The 21,633-nt window shown below is 44.6% G+C and overlaps 2 protein-coding genes across 4 annotated transcripts in view; one reads left to right on the top strand and one right to left on the bottom strand.

Moving 5' to 3' along the window:
• DNAJC10 (DnaJ heat shock protein family (Hsp40) member C10) overlaps window positions 1–9,921 on the top strand; it is a 31,389-nt gene extending 21,468 nt beyond the window's left edge. For both annotated transcript variants that reach the window (XM_028748071.2, XM_077916366.1), the window contains exons 16-23: window positions 72–173; window positions 854–1,009; window positions 1,410–1,543; window positions 3,104–3,157; window positions 3,568–3,715; window positions 4,745–4,864; window positions 5,119–5,232; window positions 6,692–9,921. In XM_028748071.2, the coding sequence (XP_028603904.2) occupies window positions 72–173; window positions 854–1,009; window positions 1,410–1,543; window positions 3,104–3,157; window positions 3,568–3,715; window positions 4,745–4,864; window positions 5,119–5,232; window positions 6,692–6,703 (840 nt within the window). In that variant the 3' untranslated portion in view covers window positions 6,704–9,921. The remainder of the gene's footprint in view (window positions 1–71; window positions 174–853; window positions 1,010–1,409; window positions 1,544–3,103; window positions 3,158–3,567; window positions 3,716–4,744; window positions 4,865–5,118; window positions 5,233–6,691) is intronic.
• Window positions 9,922–18,297: 8,376 nt separating this feature from the next.
• FRZB (frizzled related protein) overlaps window positions 18,298–21,633 on the bottom strand; it is a 31,438-nt gene continuing 28,102 nt past the window's right edge. For both annotated transcript variants that reach the window (XM_028748048.2, XM_028748058.2), the window contains one exon: window positions 18,298–20,461. In XM_028748048.2, coding sequence (XP_028603881.2) covers window positions 20,351–20,461 — 111 coding nt within the window. In that variant the 3' untranslated portion in view covers window positions 18,298–20,350. The remainder of the gene's footprint in view (window positions 20,462–21,633) is intronic.

The raw sequence follows: 21,633 nt of genomic DNA, 5'->3' as shown, positions 1-21,633 counted from the left end.
AATCAGTTGAGGCTTAAAAGGGGATCTCTCCCTGTGATTTCTGAAGATGTTTTCATCTTGATCTTTCGCAGCACAACATTAGAGCTTACCCAACAACAGTGGTATTCAACCAGTCTCACACTCATGAATACGAGGGGCATCACTCTTCTGAGCAGATCCTGGAGTTTATTGAGGTAATTGCTGAATTTTGTTGCTCCACTAAAAGTTGTCGTTTAGTGTTTGAGTTCCTGAATGGAAGTTTGAAGGAAACCTCCCATACTGACCATAGTGGATAGTTCAAAGAAGGTTTCAACCCTGTATGTGGCAGCTGTGAAAAAGTCAAATTCCGTGCTAGGGAACATTAGGAACATCAGGAAAGGAATTGGAAAGAAAACTTTGGAATACCGTGTACAGTTCAGGCCGCCTTACTTCAGAAAGGATATTGTAGAGTTGAAAAAGGTTCTTTCCAGAAGCTGGGTCACATAACCTCAGTCAACTTGTTCATATCCCATGAATTTGTAAGCCATTCTCGGTATCTGATTTGTTTTCCTAGTGCTTGCCTTCAGGCAGGGGTGGGGAACCTTTTTTCCCCTGTCCAAGAGCTTTGGGGAGGGTACATGCTGGTGACGGACAGGGTCAAAAAGTAATTGGAGCTGAAGCCAAAAGTGGAGTTCTTCATCAGCAGGTCGCACGCTGGGTTTCAACAATTCTCAAAATTCTCAACTCAGTTAAAACAGATGGCAGTTACAGAAATACGGCAATTGTGTGTGTGTGTACTATAAACAAATTGCATATGACTTTACACAACTTGAGCTGTTCCTTCTATAAATTCTGAGAGCAGACGAAGTGAGCTTTCCTCCTTTCTGTGCCTTAGGATCTCATGAACCCGTCAGTAGTTTCTCTCACACCCGAGACCTTCAGTGAGTTGGTGAAGAAAAAGAAGGCTAACGAAATCTGGATGGTTGATTTCTATGCTCCGTGGTGTGGTCCTTGCCAAGCCTTAATGCCTGAATGGAAGAGGATGGCCAGGGTAAAACCAAGCAATCAGTTCTTTTCAGTGCCCAGTGTCAATCATGCTCATCTGATTACTAAACACTTCGTTCTTTGGTCATTTTCATTCTGAGATATTAAGACCTTGGTTTACACATATACCCCTTGCATGCATACCAACCAGTGGCGTAGCATGGGTTGTCAGCACCCGGGGCAAGGCAAGTAATTTGCGCCCCCTAACCCGTGGATTTGCACCCCCTAACCTGTGGATTTGCCCTAACCCCAGATGTTGCACCCGGTGGGGCCGGGCCCCCCTGCACCCACCACGCTACGCCACTGATACCAACTATCAGTATAGGATGTTTTATTTTAAAAGTGGAGGGGTCTTTTATTGCACCAAGTTTTGCAAATTTAATTGAATAATTGTTTCTCTGTTTCAGTTGCTGAATGGACTGGTTTCAGTCGGTAGCGTGGACTGCCAAAAATATTTCTCCCTTTGTCATCAAGAAAACATACAAGGTTATCCTGAAATAAGACTTTTCCCGCAAAAATCGGCTTCATCTTATCAGTACTAGTGAGTAATGCAAGTTGCTTAGATTTGTTCTTAAATACTTACTGAAAACCATGCGTATTATGTGACTTACTAGTGCTATGGATCTGATAATCAGACTAGACTAAATCAGGAGTTCCCTCTGTGTCACAATCTGACAATTAAATATCATTCTCCCCCTATCCCCTTTTTAAGGTTTAATCTATTAGAAGGTACAAGTTATAACCTAGAGAGGTGTATTTTTTATTATCATAAGGTGTTCTTTACTTATTTATTTAAAATTGACTTTTTACTCACCCGATTTTATATTTTTTTATTTATAGCCAGAATTGTTAAATTTTCAATTACATTTAATAATTTACCATTACATTTTACCCGAGAACGTTATTGATACAAATATTAGATTTCTTCCAAAAGCATGTATGAATTAATATTGTCTTGCATTCCAGTTATTCCAATAAGCAACAGAAGTATTGCCACCCTTTCTAGCTTGCCTGACGCTAAGGATACTTGTTCATCTGACCCTTAAAGCAATATCCCAAATTCATATAACCCATTTTTTAACATAGATCTTTCCAAGTATTTCCAGTTCCACACTATAATCATGTAGGCTGCAGTTAAAAGATGGGTAACCATTTCTTGATCTCCCGGGGCAATTGTGTCTTCAGTTTACCCAAATAATATATGTGTTTAGGGGTATTTAGACCCACCCCTTATTAACCGTAGTTCTCTATACAGTCATACCTTGGAAGCCAAACAGAAACTGTTCCGGAAGTCCGTTCGACTTCCAAAATGTTTAGAAACCAAAGTGTGGCTTCTGATTGGCTGCAGGAAGCTCCTACAGCCAATTGGAAGCCACGGAAGCCCCGTTGGATGTTCGGGTTCCAAAGAATGTTTGCAAACCGGAACACTCAATTCCGGGTCTGTGGCGTTCGGGAGCCAAAACGTCTGAATACAAGGTGTTCAGGATCCAAGGTGCGACTGTATAGTCAATGGGCTCATTTGATAATTGATATCCTATCATCTTTATTTTTTCTAATATTGGTGTGTCACCCAGCAGGGTTTTGAGTGTTTTAAAGCTGTTTTGTTTTGGTTACAGTATGTCATATCCTGCCAACGGAATTATTCCAACGGAAATCATGCGCAAAATCTCATGCCAAATTTGAAATGGAATTCATTGTTGTGCTATGACATATGTTCCACCTGAGCAAGCATTTCACCTTGCCATATAGCAGGATCTCCCCCCCCCCCTCTTCCTCCTCTGCCTATGCGCTGTCCTGGGGGTTCCTCTGACCCAGAGTCTATTTGCAGGGGGTGTTACATGGGGTGGCCAACGGCATCGTGCAAGTGGAAGTCCTTGCACGAGGCTTCCCCTGGCAGTGCCCATGAGATGAATCCTGCCCTGTGTGGGGAAATCTGTCGGCTGAAATAGAGAATCCAGTGCCCAGCTAAATATCATGATCTTTGGGTGGGCGCTGTGTGAACCCAGTGAACAGAAAGTGCTCTACAGAGGTGTTGCCTCTTTCTGCCCATTTTGATTTTTTTTTAATTTTTATTTTGCTTTTATACTTCTGTTTTTAACAGTAGCTACAACGGCTGGAACAGAGATGCCCATTCACTGAGAAGATGGGCGCTAGGGTGAGTGCTTGCCTCAAAACGTTATTCACAGTGTACTTTTTCCGGGGGTGGGGGTGGGACTGACTCACGTAGAATAATCGATGGAGGGGGCTGTAGGGCCATGCAGATGAGCCCCACCATCGCCATCCCCACCATCTATGCTGTTGCACTGACTGCCTCACTTTCGGATTGTGTTGAAGGCTGTATGCATGAAGCCCCCCCCCCAATGTTCTTCAGACCTTTGCAGTCCTATTTTTGGACACCAGGGGAGAACCTATTCAATAGGTCTTCCTCCACTCAGGTGTTGATGCCAACAGTGAATAGAAGGCACAAACAGGACCTTTCCTGGTGACAGGCCACTAGTTTTGGGAGGAGTAGCTTGTGTGACTCTGAAATCCCAAGTTCCTTGTTTTCTTTTTCCCTTTTCAAAGGTATTTACCTCGGGTGTCTCTGGATCTGACACCTCAGAGCTTCACCGACAAAGTTCTGAACGGGAAAGAGCATTGGGTCATCGACTTTTACGCTCCCTGGTGCGGCCCTTGCCAAAATTTTGCTCCGGAATTTGAAATCCTAGCTAAGGTAAACGGCCTGCTCTCCCTGCTATTTTCGATGAATTGCAGCCATGTTGGCCCCTGCACACATGCCGAGGTGTAATGGTTCTACGGGTTGCTCGTGCGTAAGCCAGTGCTTATCTCCCCGGCTGGGTGCAAACACCTGGCTGGGTTGCCTAAGTGAACCTTTTCCGTCCGGACAGCCACTCACCCGTGGCTGACTCAATCGCTGGCAGAATCCGTCAGTGGGCGTTTCTTAAACTTCTTCCAGCAAAGAAGCTCTTTGATGCCTAGTCTCCTCCTACTCTCTCTGCGCGAAAGCCTTCTGTGCAAGGAGGGCGTGGGCAGCGGAGGACCCCTACTCTTCCTGCTGGTCCCAGGCAAGGAGTCATGGGACCGCCTCGCCGCTTCCCCCATCTGCCCCCCTTCTCCACTGGTGCTATGCTGATTCTCTTCCCCAGAAGATGGGCTGCTCCTCCCGATCCCTGGACGCCCTCTGGAATCCCTCTGGCTTTTGCTCTCTCCCTCCAGCACTGATGGCAGTTCCCTGACACTAGGGTTGCCATATTCCCCAAAGTGAAAATCTGGGGAAAGTTGTTGAGCGTTTTTCTTCCGCTTGGATTAATATTAGTATTTTCTGAATGATTCACCAAAAATCTGCCCAGACACAAAATGGCTGCCTGATTCCTAGACGTATCTGGGAAAACTCGGTTGTATGGCAGCCATACACATGCCCAGTGAGGCCTTCTGTGTCACCTGAAGGGTTTTCTCCCTCCACTGAAATTAAGCCTTGAGAGGAACATTCTACTGTAGCCCATAGAAGAAGTTGTGTGTGCTTGGTTGCGGCCTTTGGTGCCCGGGACATTGTCTCCAATTTGTGCATGGGTTCATGGGCCTCAAAACCTTGACAGCCCCTGCCTTGTGGATTTCACATCCACTTATTCAGAGCATCTCGCTAGTGAAACTAGTTGCCAATCGTGGAAGCAGATGTCAGTGGGGACCTCCTTTTTTTTAGCAATAGGTTTTAACTCCTGTCTCCTCCTCCTCAATTTTTAAGGCTGTTAAAGGGAAAGTGAAAGCTGGGAAAGTTGACTGCCAGGCTTACGCGCAGACGTGTCAATCTGCTGGCATCAGAGCCTATCCAACAGTGAAGTTTTATCCTTACCAAGGAGCAAAGGTAAAGGCACAGAAATCTCCATCATGTCAACTATGAGGCAGGGAGGGGCGCAGTTCTGTCGTGGAGTACATGCTATGCACGCAAGAAGGGGTGTATTTGGGGAGTCATTTTGGAGTCTCCTTTGTCCATGGAGGTGCAGGTCAATTTTGTGTCCTGGGCTCTACCAGCTTGATCTGGTATGCTGGCTGAGACCTTACCTCTGTGTTTGTTTGTTTGTTTGTTTGTTTGTTTGTTTGTTTTTGTTTCATTTTAAGAAAAATGCATTTGGGGAGCACATAGACAGCCATGATGCAAAAGCCATAGCCGAACTCCTGATGGAGAAAGTAGAAGATATTAAGAAAAAGAGGAAAAAATCTTCCAGAAACAAGGTGAGATTCCGCCCCCGCCTCGGTTGAATTTGACACAGATATTTTAGCATCTTTCTCCTCTGGCTATTTGTGTTCATGAGTTGCACCCAATGGTAGATTTGTTGTGATTGGTTCTGATCATGCTATGCAGGGGAACCTGATTTTAAAAAAAAATTCTCCTACCCACTGTGTCACCTCCCCAAAAGATGATCCTGAGAACTAAGGAGACTATCTGGAACAGTATGTGGGATATGGGATGAAGGGGGCAATAGGTGGGGAGGGGGAATCAGTGACTGTCAGTTGCCTCTGCCTTATCAGAGTGAAAACACAAAGCTACTGTCAGAGACAACCTGTGAAATTTGGTGCGCAGCAGCTATACCACTCCTTCTCATGCATTTGTGTTTGCCGGGACAGAAGCATTTCAAATGCTTCTAAGGATCCGCTGCAATTGACAAGAGATGTTTTGATGCTGAATGACTATGTGCTGTGGTAGCCAAGTAGCTAAATTGCAATATCGGTCTACCACAGGGTACAGTCATACCTCGGAAGTCAAACAGAATCCGTTCCGGAAGTCCATTCAAATTCCTAAACATTTGGGAACCAAGGCGCAGCTTCCAGTTGGCTGCAGGAAGCTCCTGCAGCCAATTGGAAGCCACGGAAGCCACAGCGGACTTTCGAGTTCCAAAGAATGTTTGCAAACCAGAACACTCACTTCTGGTTTTGCGGTGTTCTGGAGCCAAAACGTTTGTCTCCCAAGGTGTTCGAATTCTGAGGTACGACTGTATTTGGTAGCTGACTCCTCCCTTCCATGGTTGGTAGTATAGTATCACCCACAACATCTTGAGAAAAGGTGGAATCAGTGTCATGGTATTGAATCCAAAGGAGTAAAACGAATTTGGTGATACCCGTACTGGTGGGTTCTTTTACTTTATGACTGTACAGTGGTACCTCTTGTTACGGATTTAATTTGTTTCGAGGTGCCATGCGCACCCCAAAAAATCCGTAATTAGAAGCGCCGCTTCTGCACACATGTGCAGCGCGATAGAGTGCTTCTGCTCATGCGCGAGCAGCGAAACCTGGATGTATACACTTCCGGGTTTGCCGCAGCCGTAACCCGAAGATTCCATAACCTGGAGGTTATGCAACATGAGGTACCACTGTACAAAGTTCAGACCTTCTTCAAGAAAATATATTAAATATCTTGCTTATCTGGCACGGCATGGCAGTGGAGGCAAATTATTCTAATATTCCGAAGACAATCCTTTATGACAGCCTCTCCCAAGCTGGTGCTCTCTAGATTTTGTTGGGCTATGACTCTCAGCCTGCACAGATGGTGGTCAGGGATGATAGGAATTGCAGTCCAAAACTCTTGGGTTGGCAAAACCTGTTTCACGCAAACATGAAAGGAACATTTGTCCGTGGTTTACTGCATCATTTTTATCTATTTTCCTCCCTCTCTTTGCTCCTTACCAACAATCAGGATGAACTCTGAGCCACAGAATGAATTCAAACTGAAGCAGTGACAATGGAAGCATTAGATCATGCCTCCTCGGAGAGGGAAAAGGAGAACATCAGGCTTCGTGGACACAGCTTTTATCTCCTCGAATGCTGCAAGAATGTTATGGAGCTTCCCAAGTGCTCATTTGGAACAGGGGAAGAGACGCTTGTTCCATGAGTGACATGCTCACTGGGAGCTTTTCTTTTCTGGACTTGAGACTTGATCAGTAGTGGAGGAACTGTAGGTTTCCCCCCTCCCCCTTCTCCCATTCAATCCTCCCAACCTTTGTCTACAAAACAGTCTTTTCTTGTGCTGAAAAAGAACACTATAATTTCCACCTGTGGAACTGAAGGTATATAGACTACTCAGCAGCACAGAAACACTAAAACAGCCTTCTCTCTCTTTTCTTCCCGTGGGAAGAAAAATTGTGGTCTGAACAATTTTACCTCTGGTTATTGTAGTTAGTGAATCCATAATTCACTGGGTGTTAACAAAGGAGTTGGAAGAAGTCCGTTCTTCTTAGCCCACCTACATTCTAGAATGTTCCGCATTACGTCCCGGTTTCTAAGCCGTTTTGAAGAGCGCTCAAACAATCGTGAGCAAGCATGATCGCTTCAGTGCTTGGCAGTCAAAGGGTGGAAGGGGCCTTGTCTGCGTTGGCTCCCCGCCAGTTGCGTGTGCTAAGCTGTCATGCGCAGGTTTTGACTTTGGAAACACCCTGCAAATGCTCAGAAGAGCAATGCGCTGCTGTTTGTATTTTGTGACGTACAGGCAACTATAACCAGAAGGTGGCAGTGCGTGCACAAGATCGCTTGCTATGGACTGCAGCAGCTGAGAGCCGACCCAAGCAAGACTTTCTTCACTGGCCACCTTAGTGGGGTAGGAGAGCTGAAAATAACGCCAATATATGTCACACCTGGCAACCAATGCCCTTTGGTTTCAGATAGTACATGGGCAGATGAGTCTCAAAAGCCCGAGACACAAATTTTCACGGCCCTCTAGCAGCTATGGTGGCTTATTTACAAGAAGTGACGTACCGTACTTTTCCGTGTTTAAGACTATGGGATTTTTTTAATTAAAAAATCATGTTCAGAATTAGGGGTTGTCTTATACATGGGTAGTGCATTGTGGGGCAGTGGGATTGGTTGCTGCCATGAGTTGAAGATTGTTATTGGTTGCTGCTGCAAGGACTGTTGTTGATTGGCTGTTGCTGCGGCAATTGGGCGGGTGATTAGCTGCTTTTTTCAGTGATTAAAAAAAGCTCAAAAACTCTGCCCCCCCCCCAAAAAAAGCTCAACAACTGTTGGCAATCCTCCCCCAATAAAGCTCAATAATTTGGGGGAATCTCTTCCCCCCCCCCATTTTCTTAATTTTGAGTCCCCCAATATAGGGGGCGTGTTATACATGGAAAAGTACGGTATTTAGCGTTAACTCTGGAAGTGTGCTCTTGATTCTGATCAAACTAAACTTCCTGATGTATATTTTGCTCTAATAGGCTTAGTTTGGACAGAATCAAATCTACACTCCCAGAGTTGACGCTCAATACTTTACTTCTGGTAAATAGGCTTTTTTTTCCCTTCCTCCAGCTCTTCTACCCCACTACCTAAGTTGATTTCAGTCGGACTCACTTCCTAGTAAACATGATTATAAAATGCAGGCAAAGCTTCTCCCACATCCAAGCAGATAAGACGCTGAGTTGCACCATCGCGATTTTCCACAGAATTAAAAGTACAATTTTTATTTTTATTTGAGTTTGTGTCATAGGAAATGTTGTTTGCTTTTAAAGCGGGGCACTCAAGTCCCTGTTGGACACATAAACGTAAGAAGAAACTACTGGATGAAGTCAGAGAGCCCAGCTAGTTTAGCATCCTGTTCTCACAGTGGCCAACCAGATGCTGCTGCTGCAGTTTCTAGCAACCGGCTTCATCTGTTTGGATGCCAGCCTACTCCCAGCCCTTTAAACAGAGTTGTAAAACGTAACTACTGGCTTTCTTCTTCTTCTTTTCTATTTTCAGCATTCCAAGTGCCTTCTGAACGTTGTTCTGCTCAGTGATGAAAGCGCCAAAGCAAATTACAGACTGGCAGAAGTTTTCACAGTGCATTTGATGACTGTGCCTGTGAAAAGTTTGCGCCATGAAAAATGTGCTAGTCTTCTAAGTTTTCTCACTAGATTGTCCATATGAGGCTGGCATGGGGGGGGCGGGTCTTGAGGCAGTCACCTTAATAAGTAACGAATACTTTGGAGTGGATCCAGAATTACCTTTCTGTTTGTGGAAAGGATGGAGAGCCATGCAGTTCCAGGGAATGTGCCAACCCTCCAGTGCAAACCAAGGGTGGGCTAGGGCGAGATACGGCAGATTCTGGAAAAAATAGTGCTCTTTTCTCCTCTAGAGGGAGCACTTATGAGCAGACATTCACTCCTATTTCATTGATTTCAATGGGTCTACTCCTGAGTATGACTTCATTATATATCATCTCTAGGAGTCAACCTAATGTAACACACACACACACACACACACACACACACACACACCAATGTTGGCGCTTGCCAAAGTCTTATATTGTTTTTCTGTATTAGTACAGGGTGAGTCTTTTAAGAACATGTGCACTCTGTATCCACAGGGCCTCTTTTAAAGGACTCACCCTGTATCTGTACTGTACTGCCCCCAATTTTTGTTTGAAAATCTCATGCTGGGAATTTGAAATAATAACCTTCCTCTCCCTAAAGACTGGGCATCTAGAATATTGTTTTGGTTTTCTTTTTAAGGTAGATATACTTTGCAACCGCTCACTTTTATGAGTGGCTACAGTTTTTTCCTGTGTGTATGTAAGAATTATTCTGCACCTGTGGAGAACAGGTTTTATTTTTCAGCAGAAAGACACTTCCATAAACCACAATTATTTGGTGAAGCCTGCATGTTCAAGTGCCCAGAGTAATTAGCTCGGCTATGAATACATTTCTGTTACTGAATCACCAGCTGTTTACCCCCCCTCTAAAGCTAAGAACATCAGAATTATAATTTAGTAACACAGAGAGTTACTAAACCTTCTGGTTCTTCCCGTTAGCAGATGCAAGAACACTGGAGTGGATAGGATCGGAACACAGTATTCCTTTTGAAAATATCACAGCTGTAGCTGCTGTGTCAGTTTCAACTGCAATCTAATTACGTCTTGAACTTTTATACTACGGTAATAAATGGTTTCATCCAGTACATTGTCCTCCTCTTCAGCTTTCATGTTGTGGTTCTGGGTTCAAGACCTTTAAATTCCGTTTTCCAAACCTCTAAACAAGCAACTAGCATCCCCCCAAAAAGCAAACCAATGTTAAATGATGTCTACATTAGATTCCCATTCAATATTTTCTTTTTAGTTTCCCTAGCTGAAGAGACAAGTCACTTTCAAATGGAACAGTCGTCTCTTGGGAACTGGACCATATTCGTTTATAATAGCCCCTGTAGTCAACATGGGAATGTGCAAGAAGGAGAAATAATAATAAATGCTGTACTGTTATGCTCAGCCAACTTCTCCAGATAAGACAACAATTATCTCGGTTGGGTTTCCTTCAAAAGGTGGTTACTGCAGGCCTTTGGCATTTTGTCATATTTGAGTCTATTTACAAGCATATGGGTTAAGCGTGAGGGGGTGCAGCTTAAACACCAGCAAACCTGAATGCCATTGCTCCCATATCACAGAGAGAGAGAGAGAGAGAGAGAGAGAGAGAGAGAGAATCATAAGTTATCCAGATCCAAAACAGATCCCTGTGGCAGCGGAAACATGAAAATAAACACAAATATTCTGCTAAGGAAGCAGAAGCAAAATGTTCTTTAAAAAGAACTGACTGAGGTGTTTGATCCTTTCTCTAGAGTTAAGATAACCAACCAAAACATTGCAATTGCTGTTGTCTTAGAAGTTCGTTTCAAGGCAAAGACTGTGCAGAAGTCCAGGAATGAATGCAATCCTCTCCAACAGGCTTCCCAGCCAAAGAAATCCAAGGCTTCCTTCTGTGCAAGGACAAATGCTCTCCAAAGCCAAACTCCTGGGGCAGATGTTCTAGTCAGATGTGCTGCTGAAGTCAGGCATCTGATGCATTTCCAACAAAAACAGGTACAGGAGGACAGTTTTTATTACGTTTGTTCATCCCGTTTTGCCTTGGTTGCAACAATGCAGTGCAAAGGCTGGTTTGCCAGCATCATGTGGACCACTGAAGCTTTAAATAGCACAGTTGTGTTGACTTTCTTCACCCAAACCAGGTTTTAATTCCTTATTTAAAACCCATTAGTCACCCGCAATTGATGAAATTAGTTTGCCAGCATAACTTCCTAGTGCAAATAAAACTAGGGTGGGCATGTGTCCTACCTTACAGAAGGGTTGTCTGGTCAAACTCTGGTGAGTTAGGGGCCTTGGTGTTAATACCTGAGCAGGCACACAGGTCTCCTCCCTTTCTTCTCCACTAGGGTGAGATGTACTTTTGTTTCCAGAACAATAATCTTTTCTAAATGGACATCTATACAAATGCAAATTTCATGCAAAACTTTGTCCTATTTCTTGGTGATGTATCTGTGGTCACCCGAATTAGAAAGCTCTTGCTGTGATACTTTGAGGGCATAGAGGTCAGGCTTTTTGAATCTTGGCTTGTAAGTGCACCAACACTTTGAAGGAGAAAGACGCAGCATGTACAGAAACTGCTATATCACTGTATGTGACATAGGATGGCTCAAAGGTTTTGATTTGCTGCCCTGGGTCAGGTGTGTTAAAACCCTCCTTTTGCTACATAAGCATTCACCAAACCACATGGCACATTAATGGAGCAAGACTTGACTGTGAGACTCTTTTAATGGAGCAAGACTCTTGACTGTGAGGCAGAGATATTTGAAATTTTAAGGAAGCACCGTGAGCACCGTCACAAAATGGCTGCTTCAGGGTGTGGTGTAACACAAAATAGCTGCCACATCTTGAAAAGTAGAATATGAGGCAGGGTGACAAGACCGTATGGGCATGCCCCCTCTATCAATTGTCCCGCCAAGGTGTGGGGGAAGCATAAGGTTGCCATATTTCAAAAAGTTAAAACCAGGACTTGCCTAATATCCAGCACCACCTTTCAGCAGTCCTAGGGAAGCACCAACATCAGCCACTGCCAAGCTTGGTTATGGAGAGCTGTTTGCCCCTCTCCTCCTCTGTTTAAAGCAGAGGGAAGGGTAGGTTTCCAGTCCTGGCACCCAAATAAATGTGAACATGTTCAGTGTAGAAGAGACTGAGCTCTGAGATATGGAAGAGTGATCATGCATTTACTATATTGGCTATGCCTGCATATCACAGTAAGCTACAATCCACAGTTTGCTGTGTAAGATCTGTGTGTACCTGCATTCAAGGGTGCTGACTTGCCCCCCACACTGCAGGGGCACATCACATGATGTGTCACATTAGATGTCTTGTGATGCATCCTGCCCCCACGTGTCTCTTGTGTGTCAGACCAGGATGTGCGGGCGTCCCGCTGCCATGATGTTGCTCATGCGCCAGGTGGGGAATGGGGACATCAGGCGGGGAGGAGGAGGTGGAGTGGGGCCACAGGATTTTGGGGGAGCCCAGCCCCTTCCTTGAAAAAGTTTGGGGGGCTGAAGACCCCTCAGCCCTGACCACTTGGCACGCCTGCCTTCATTGCCCCTCCCAACAGAGGCAACACAGTTCTTGCCTTAGCATTACATCTGAAGCAGAGATCATGGCTTTTTCCACTTCAGACCCCCCCACATACAATCTGTAGCCAAGGTTTGTCCTTAGTTTACTAACCATGGTTGATTTGCTAAGCAAGTGTTCTGGTTGGTTTCCTGCATGGAAACAACTAAGGTTTAATTACCATGACAGACCAGCTGGGAAGACGGATGCCATCCGGGACATATAAATGGAATAAATCATCATTATTATCTAGTTTTCCCATTTGGAAGGAAGTTTTTAGGCTAAGCAAGGCCAGTGGTTTCTTTGATCTGATGGAAGTGTGTATCCATAACACAGAGAACCCACATTTTGTACAACCAGGGATTGCGTAATGAGATTTCTATATATATATATATATATATATATATATATATATATATATATAATATCTAAAAGACAGACAAGCCCTTGTCATCTACGGATGTAATCTTCAAGCATTTACTACGTACAGAATAGCTTTCCTGAAGTTCCATAGAAGCTCATGGCACGACTCCAGAGTGAGTCATTTGCAGATATCGAAAACATTTGCAGATAGGTATAGCTGGAAGCTAAACAGGGCTACGAGGATAAACCTCTTTGCTGTATAGAATAAAAGAGAGATTACATAAGAGTCAACCAATTCCTGAAGGCTTATTAAAATACAACATTTGGCATTTAGCATGACACAGCACTGAGGAAATGTTTGCAATTTAGACAAATTTTTACTTTTTACAGACCTGAGATTAGAGACTCTTAAATTGTACTCCAAGCATAACAGAAAGCTCCGAGCACGCTGAACTTCATCAGTACGGACCTACCATTATAATGTAAACTGATATCGTCAGTGCTGTTGCAGTCAGTAAATTCTGCTCCTGCCACTTTAGATAAATTTTACCCAAATTAACATGATTTCTATGTGGTTTTAACTTACCTTTGGGAGGCCTCATAATTAGTCTCAGCTGGTAGCACTTAATGGCAGGCAACCTGAACTCCAGCAGCTGCTTTGCTTGTTCAGTCTTGGACAAGAACTTTAATTAGCAGCGAGGTTTTAGGTGCAGTTTTCCGCTGCTGACCATTTCCCCCTTACTCTCCTCTTGAATGTTTTTGGGCTTTGAGACTGCAGTTCCCGTTGTGATCCAGAGGAAGAGACTTGGATGCCAGAGCACAGTACATTTTCATAGGGCAATAGCTAAGTCATACTTAGAGTAGACCTACTGAAATCAGTGAGGCTCTTCTGAATATGGTTATTGATGGGAGTAACCCATTAGCTTCGTAAAGTCAAACAGATCCTGTGGTTCTAAGAAACCTAGAGGTAATAGGACTTGGAAGGGGCTAGGTGCAATTTTAGGAACAAATTTGGCATATAACAACATTTAGTATTTACTGCAGAGCAAGTGTGACATAATGGTTGGAGGACCAGCCACAGACTGTAGAGACCCCAGTTCAAATCCTTGATTGGACCATGACAGTCGCTGAGTGTCAGGGATTGGGTTCACGAGGGCGAGATGGAGGAGGAGGAATGGTGGAGATCACCCACACACTTCTCCTGGCGCTGCAGGAGAAGAGGGAGACAGCCTTGATTGACAGCAGGGCTTCGGGGGGTTTGAGGAAAGTCACAGCTCAGAGAGAGAGATGAACAGAAAAGTTGAGAAGTGTTAGAAGAAAGGGGGGAGAACTGCGGTTGGGTAGCCACATGACACGCTGTCACTGGAACGTATTTCTGATCCCCCTTCTCCCAGAACGCGACGTTTGTTAAGAATGCAGGAATGAAGGACTCAAAGACATCTGACCACGAGTGGCCACTGTAAGGGAAGATGCTGTTGCTAGGGAGGAGGAGGGAGGAGCCCAGATTGGAGCAACGCCATTGTTAAGGCTTGTTTCGTTCTTTTGTCTCTCGCTTATTAAGATTGAATAAAACTCCTTAAAAAGGACTCTACCTTGTTTTTTCTGCTCTTGTTGCAGCCAGAGGAGGATAAGCTTTCCCGAAGCCTTGACAGCCTTGGCACTGGGTGACCTTAAACCACCACCCCCTCTTGTTCTCTTTTTCACCTCAGGTCGTTGGGATGATACAATGGGATGGGTTATATACATCCATGTGTGCCAACCTGAGGACCTCGGAGGACAGGAGGGATATTATAAAGTGAGGAAAACATTTGTGTAGTGCTTTTTTGAATGGTCAAAGTATTTCCACATCCAATAGTTTAGAGCTGGATATAGCAGCACTGACCAATGCTTTACGTTACCTCACATTATGAACAAATAAAGTGGTACCTCGGGTTACGTACGCTTCAGGTTACATACGTTCAGGTTACACACTCCGCTAACCCAGAAATAGTGCTTCAGGTTAAGAACTTTGCTTCCGGATGAGAACAGAAATCGCGCAGCGGCAGCGGGAGGCCCCATTAGCTAAAGTGGTGCTTCAGGTTAAGAACAATTTCAAGTTAAGTACGGACCTCCGGAACGAATTAAGTACTTAACCTGAGGTACCACTGTATACCAGTCAAAAGAAATGCACACTTTTTGCTGCCGTCCTTGACCTATCAGCAGCTTTCGACTCAATTAACCACAACAGACTATGGGAGAAACTCTCAAATGCCAATATAGACAATTATTATTACCGTAATTTGGGAAGTATATCGTGGCACTGAAGCAATAGAGCGGGTGCAAGAGGATGCCTGTTGGAAGCGTTCAAGACATCAAAAGATGTGAAACAAGGCTGCATACTAGCCCCTACACTTTTTGACATAAATAGTCATCCAGATGATAGATTACAACACCCCATCATCCCTGGTCATTGGGGCTGATGAGAGCTGACGTCCAACAACTTCTGAAGAGACACAAGTTCCCCATTCCATGGCATAAATTAGCTATATATGCATACATGCCTATATAGGAGCAGCCCCAGCCATGTCATCATTCCCTTATCCATTTCCCTTTTTACAGGCTTGCAGAAATGGCAGTCTAACTTATGCCTGCCCAAGCCAACAATAGGAACATTGTTTTAAAAATAGACGGCTTTCTAAACGTTTAAGCCATGCTCCAAACATATTTAAAATCCAGATGCTGTGGCTTGATGAGAGTGGTATGTATAAACTTTCAAGCTTGGAGTAATCCTCATTATTAGGAGTCATTTCCCGCCCTGATCACGGGGTTTCAAAAGTGCAACTTGAAGGCATTTGGGACTAATTGGCTGCTTCGCGATAGAGACTCTTTCTACCAGGCATTTCAAAGGATATATCCCTGAATTACAAAAAATGGGGGGGGGGGAGACAAAAAACACTAGCAGCCTGCAGGAAAGAGTCCAATCTCCTTGGGATCGGGGTTTTCGCTTGCCGGAAAACAAAGAGCACTACAATGAAGAGATCTGCATTTGGAACAACATAAAAATCTCCCTGTGAAATGAAACAGCCATCTTGTGCTGAACTGAAAAAGTGTGAGATTTCTGTATGAGGAAGGGAAGACCATGGCCAAAGCCATTATGCTGTGTGTGGGAAACCTCCAGCCTTCCAGATGTTGCTGAACTTGTTGTTGTTGTTTAGTTGTTTAGTCGTGTCCAACTCTTCGTGATCCCATGGACCAGAGCATGCCAGGCACTCCTGTCTTCCACTGCCTCCCGCGGTTTGGTCAAACTCATGCTGGTAGCTTCGAGAACACTGTCCAACCATCTCGTCCTCTGTCATCCCCTTCTCCTTGTGCCCTCAATCTTTCCCAACTTCAGGGTCTTTTCCAGGGAGTCTTCTCTTCTCATGAGGTGGCCAAAGTACTGGAGCCTCAGCTTCACGATCTGTCCTTCCAGTGAGCACTCAGGGCTGATTTCCTTAAGAATGCAACATCTGTAGTCTCCGCATTTTTGCTTTATAAAGCCCAGTGCCCAGAATCTGTTTAGCACACTGCTTTGTGAGGAGGTGGCTACAGCTCCCAAGATTCTTTCAAGGGTGGAGAATGGCTTTTAAAAGTATGGGGTATGCACAACTTTTGAAAGATATGCTGCTGTTCCCACTCACCCAAGCACAGGAGGTCTCAATACAAATGGGTGGCCTAGGCATATGGGACCCTGAGATGGGGAAGCTGCAGGGCAGTCTCTCTGAATGTTGAAAACCCAATAATAAGGCTGTGATTTGGGATGTCAACCGTAAAGGGCTTAGTCCTCGTGCTATTTTACCCGAAGGGATATACGGTAATAGGAATTTATCGTTTATGCAAAAGCAGCATCCTGCTCGTTATCCGCAGAGACTCTCGTTGCATATTTGCTCCCTGAAGTAATCGTAACCAGATGTGGGGAAAGGTTGTGGTTTTAATCAGGCATCTTCTGCGTCCCACTGGACCCAATCACACCCATGTCTCTGTGTCTGTGCTATATGACAAAATATCACTGTTTCCACAGTTCACTGACGTATGGTCCAAGTTGGCTGTCACATGCATTTTTATCAGCTGATTTCAGCCCATCTGCATTTGTCGTAACATATTTTTATTTTTTTCCAGCCACATGAGTTTTAAGATATATCGGGGGATGGGGGTGTCCACATATGAACGATGTGCTCCCAGACCTGTTTTAGAGAAAAGGAACCCATGTCTGAAAGAAGCCCTAAACTGAAAGCCGTAGAATAAGACAGTAGCATATGTTCTGAAAAATCCTCAGCGGTTCTTCTCAGTATTGAGGCCTGCATGAGTCTTGCTAGGTGGAGACATCACCTGATCTGGCAGGTGTATTATGTGCAAGCTCCATGTTAGAGACAATGTGCCACGGAGTATCAGCAACCCCTGAGGAACCATCATTTGGGTTCCATGATGGGAGAAAATTGGGCTAGACATGTAAGGCAATAATCTTCTTGTCTGGGACACCTAACTCATTACTATTTCAAAGTCTGATGGAAAAGCAGCTGTGGTTCCTCTATAGAGTGCTGTTATCCACTGTCCTCCTTCATCAGCTGTGGTTAGATGGTCCCCAGAAGGGTTTGGCAGCAAGTGAAAGACAGATAACAGGACTAGAGAAGAAGAGTTTCCTCTTCTCTTCTCTTCTCTTCTCTTCTCTTCTCTTCTCTTCTCTTCTCTTCTCTTCTCTTCTCTTCTGCTTCAGTAGCATCCCAGGAAGATGCTTGAACATGCTCATTCTCCCCCACCCACCACCACCTGAAGAGCCCTAACCGAGTTGGGTCTGTTCTGAATGGCTAGGTCTTGGATGTGGCCCTTCCAGGGTCTATCGCCTGCTGTTAATCCACTGGCAAATAATGAGTCCCGGCAAACGAAACGAATTATCAAGAGTTTGCGGACATGTTCCAGCCAGGCATAAACATTCAAGGAGGGCACAAAGCAATGTTGGTGAGGGGCGTGGCCCGTGAGAAGTGGGTGTGGCCTCAGAAGAGTCTCGAGGGGCAGAGGGGCCACAAGGCTCCTTGGGGTTGGCTTGTTTCTTGCTGCAACAGAGCAGCACAACTACCTGGTAGCGTAGCTAGCTGGGGGTGGGCACACCGGGTGCTTGGGGGGCTGCTGGGCAGCATGGTCGCTGCTGGGCATTGTGGGGTGGGCTTTCAAGAGGCAGGGAAGCTGGAGGTCAGCCGGTGTTTGCTGGGCGTGTTGGTCATTGCAGGGGGCGGAGCCACTGCCCATCACTCAAAACGCCAGCTACAGAATTTTGGCAGCTCCTCTAAATAAAGCTCAACTTTGGTCCGCACCAGGCATCAGTGGGAGTTCCTATGCCACTTCAAGTACCCTTCAGGGAATTCGTTTCCAGCGGAAGGCACCGTTGCTATTAGTGAGAAGGCTGACAGTTTGTAACATAAATGTTTTTATTTTCTGCTAAAATATTTGTTTTGTTTTAGTTCAGTATTCTACTGATATTTCCGTACTTTAATATAAAAATAATAATAATAGGAAGAGGCAGAATTACTCCCCCCCCCCCCCAACTATTGGCACCATTACGGAAAGCTTAAAGGATGCGACGATCGGAACTGAAATATGTCAAAAAGCTATTAAAATGTACGTTTCCTGCAAGCGGGTGGGGAATGAAAGTCAGGATAAAGTCTCTGTTCACTGAGAAATGTGGCGTGGTGCTTGGCCGTAATTTTCATAGCAGCGGCCGTTATTCAGTTATGCATCTCCAATGCTGACCATCGAACGCTGCTGTTGAATGGAGCCACTGAAACACAATCAGAACTACAATGTGGAAATGACACAGTGCAGGTTTCTGCCCAAAAGGAGGCCTAGTGAAGATAGTCTACTCCTGTGGCTCCAGAACAAAAGAAGGGGCAGGGGGAGCAAGTTTAACATAACTTCTGGCAAGACTTCACAATTCTATAAACCTTTCCCACAAGGATTAAGACATTCAGAAACGAGTCCTCTGTGCGGCATTTGTCATGGTTAACGTTTTAAAGCTAGACTTAATGTGAGTGGTTTATTGAAGAGGAATCGACATTTAACAGGCCTGCTCCAATAGGTACGGGTAGCTCTTGGTATAATCTCTTTGTATAATCCTCCTTTTCCATACTGCCAACAAGGGTTTTTACAGGTTGAGGGGGTGGGAGGGTGAACTCTTAATGGGTAACAGAACCTACCCATTGCTCAGATTAATTACAAAACGCAGAAAATGTTATGCCATGTTTGGTCCAACGTTCTTTTGCCCTCTTGGCTAAACTTGCAAATCATCTTGTCTTCCCTTTTGAAATTTTGACTGTTAACCCTCACCGTTCCCAAGCCATGTATACATTTGGCCCTTTTGTTTTTCAAACCCAGGAAATGTCAGGATCTGAGTGTCTGTGTGACTGTGACCCAGTTCAGATGATTTTGCTGACTCCCAAATATAGGTGCCGAGCGCTGTAGGGGAACTAAAATGCACCGTCTGGCCCAGATCTCAGTGGCACAAAGGACTGAATCACACAGTTTCTCCCCAGCCTGGAATGATATACACTTGGGGCCTGCACATACTGAATTTCAGACGCATAAGGTAAAGGTAAAGGTACCCCTGCCCGTACGGGCCAGTCTTGACAGACTCTAGGGTTGTGCGCTCATCTCACTCTAGAGGCTGGGAGCCAGCGCGGTCCGCAGACACTTCCAGGTCACGTGGCCAGCATGACATCGCTGCTCTGGCGGGCCAGAGCTGCACACGGAAACGCTGTTTACCTTCCCGCTAGTAAGCGGTCCCTATTTATCTACTTGCACCCGGGGGTGCTTTCGAACTGCTAGGTTGGCAGGCGCTGGGACCAAGCAGCGGGAGCGCACCCCGCAGCGGGGATTCGAACTGCCGACCATGCGATCGGCAAGTCCTAGGCGCTGAGGTTTTACCCACAGCGCCACCCGCGTCCCATTTCAGACGCATAAGCCCTATGTAAATAATTTGCAGCAAGCTGGGGCATCTCACCAGTGCGCCTGGTGAGAGGGCATATAAGGCACAATCTCACTCCTTCACTGCACGTAGCTTCTGCCTACAGAGGAGGTAATCTGACCCAACCCTGTGTCACTGTTTCCATTCCAGAGCTCTGCGGTGACCTACCCTTGGTTTACGCATAGAAGACAATGCATGAACGCATCAAGTCCCTCTGCTGAAAAGAATGGGGCAACTTGAATATTTCATGGGTTCAGAGCACATTTACAGATTCAGTTGACTATGGACAAACAGTGGCTCTGGCACCTGCTAACTGTGTCACATTTGCCATTTTTTTCAAAAAAGAAAAAAAAAACCACTCTCATAGAAATGGTCCACAGACATTTGTGAGGATAATATACCAAAAAATAAAATAAAAAATTCTGTGTGTCTATACTCCTACAAATACAAGGGGCCAGAAAACACAAAAAGAAGATAAAACTAATCTGGACTACAACATGATCTCATAGTAAACAATAGAATACAACGTGCAATAGTGCAATTTCTTCTTTGCTGCTCCAACAAGGCAAGTCTTTTAATTTATAGAAGTCCATGGACTGTTATTATTTTTTTCCTGACACGTGACATTTTTGCATCTAGTTGTGCCTTTGCCGCGGGTTGGTGCTTCTGCTGGATTTTTGAGCAGAATCGCTTTGTCCAGGTTCGTTTCTGCCCTTCCCAGGATGGCGGAGTTTCTGATCCCAGCGCTGAAAAATAAGAAGAAACAAACATCTATTTTAAAAACATCGCTACAGAGCTCATGGAGGAGGTCCTGATGCAGGTTTTGCCTCCTTCTAAGAGTTTGCTCGAGCTTGATCCCTCCCTCTTTTTCAATAAACTCTGCTTTATTGTTGTATCCTTTACAATGGCGTAACATTCCTATTAATATTATGATCTCCAAGGAAACATACATGCCTACTTTTAGAAATGTTGGCCGCCTCAATGCACTGCTATGTCAGCATTTACGTCAATACTAGTTCTACCAAATAATGTCCGACTTTCCCTTTAAAATCAAAATTCTATAGTAAAACAAAAAAGGAATAATTCCTTGCCAAAACAACTGCAGCTGCATTTGCCCTCTCCCCTCAAAAAAATATGTGCTGCTTCTCATCTTTTGAATAAAAACAATTCAGACTATGCTTAAATGCTAACAAAAAACCTTTTATATCTCTGTGTGAAGGTGAACTGCTTTGATATTTCATTTTTTATTAAAAGGGACATCCCAGTGAGAATATGTCTATCTAGTGTCTCTCCTCCGTTTCTTGTTAGAATTCCTACTCTCGAGTAGGACGAGCTCCTGATATTTCTGGTCTAGCACATGAAGTTCTGGATCCACATTGTAAAAGTGGAAGAGCAACCCTGTGGGTTCTTAGTACTGAAACAACTGTTTTAAAAACAGAGAATAGATCTCACCTATATTTTTGCTTATATAAACATAATAAGAGTGTATATTTTTATAGTTGCAGATGGGTGGATGTCACATTCATCTTTTGCTGAAAATCTGCCCAGAATGACTCTCCGCCAAGCAATTGGTTTATTAGCGACCATCACATAATGTTCTGGGTTTGCACATAACACAAAACCATAAGTTATTAAGCTATGCTTTGTTAAATTGGCCTAGTATGTTTCGCTATGCTTTATTTGCTAACCAAAAAGCCACAATCTGAAATCATGATTTGTTGTTGACTTTATAAACCTCGGTTTGCTTCAACTATGGCTTGGTGTTCTGGATGAACATAGCACCCTTCCTTAATCATTGTTGACCACCTCACCTCAGACGCTCCCCGCAACTGCAAAGGAATGAGGCAAGAACCACTGAAAAACAAGACAAACTTGGGAGAAATGAGCCAGGGTTTGCCTGGATCTTTTATAGTATAAG

The sequence above is a fragment of the Podarcis muralis genome, chromosome 1 (assembly GCF_964188315.1).
Source record: "Podarcis muralis chromosome 1, rPodMur119.hap1.1, whole genome shotgun sequence".
In the NCBI taxonomy this organism is placed as follows: domain Eukaryota; kingdom Metazoa; phylum Chordata; class Lepidosauria; order Squamata; family Lacertidae; genus Podarcis; species Podarcis muralis.
Note: the sequence above shows the minus strand (reverse complement) of the source record. Positions and strands in the feature narration are given on the sequence as shown.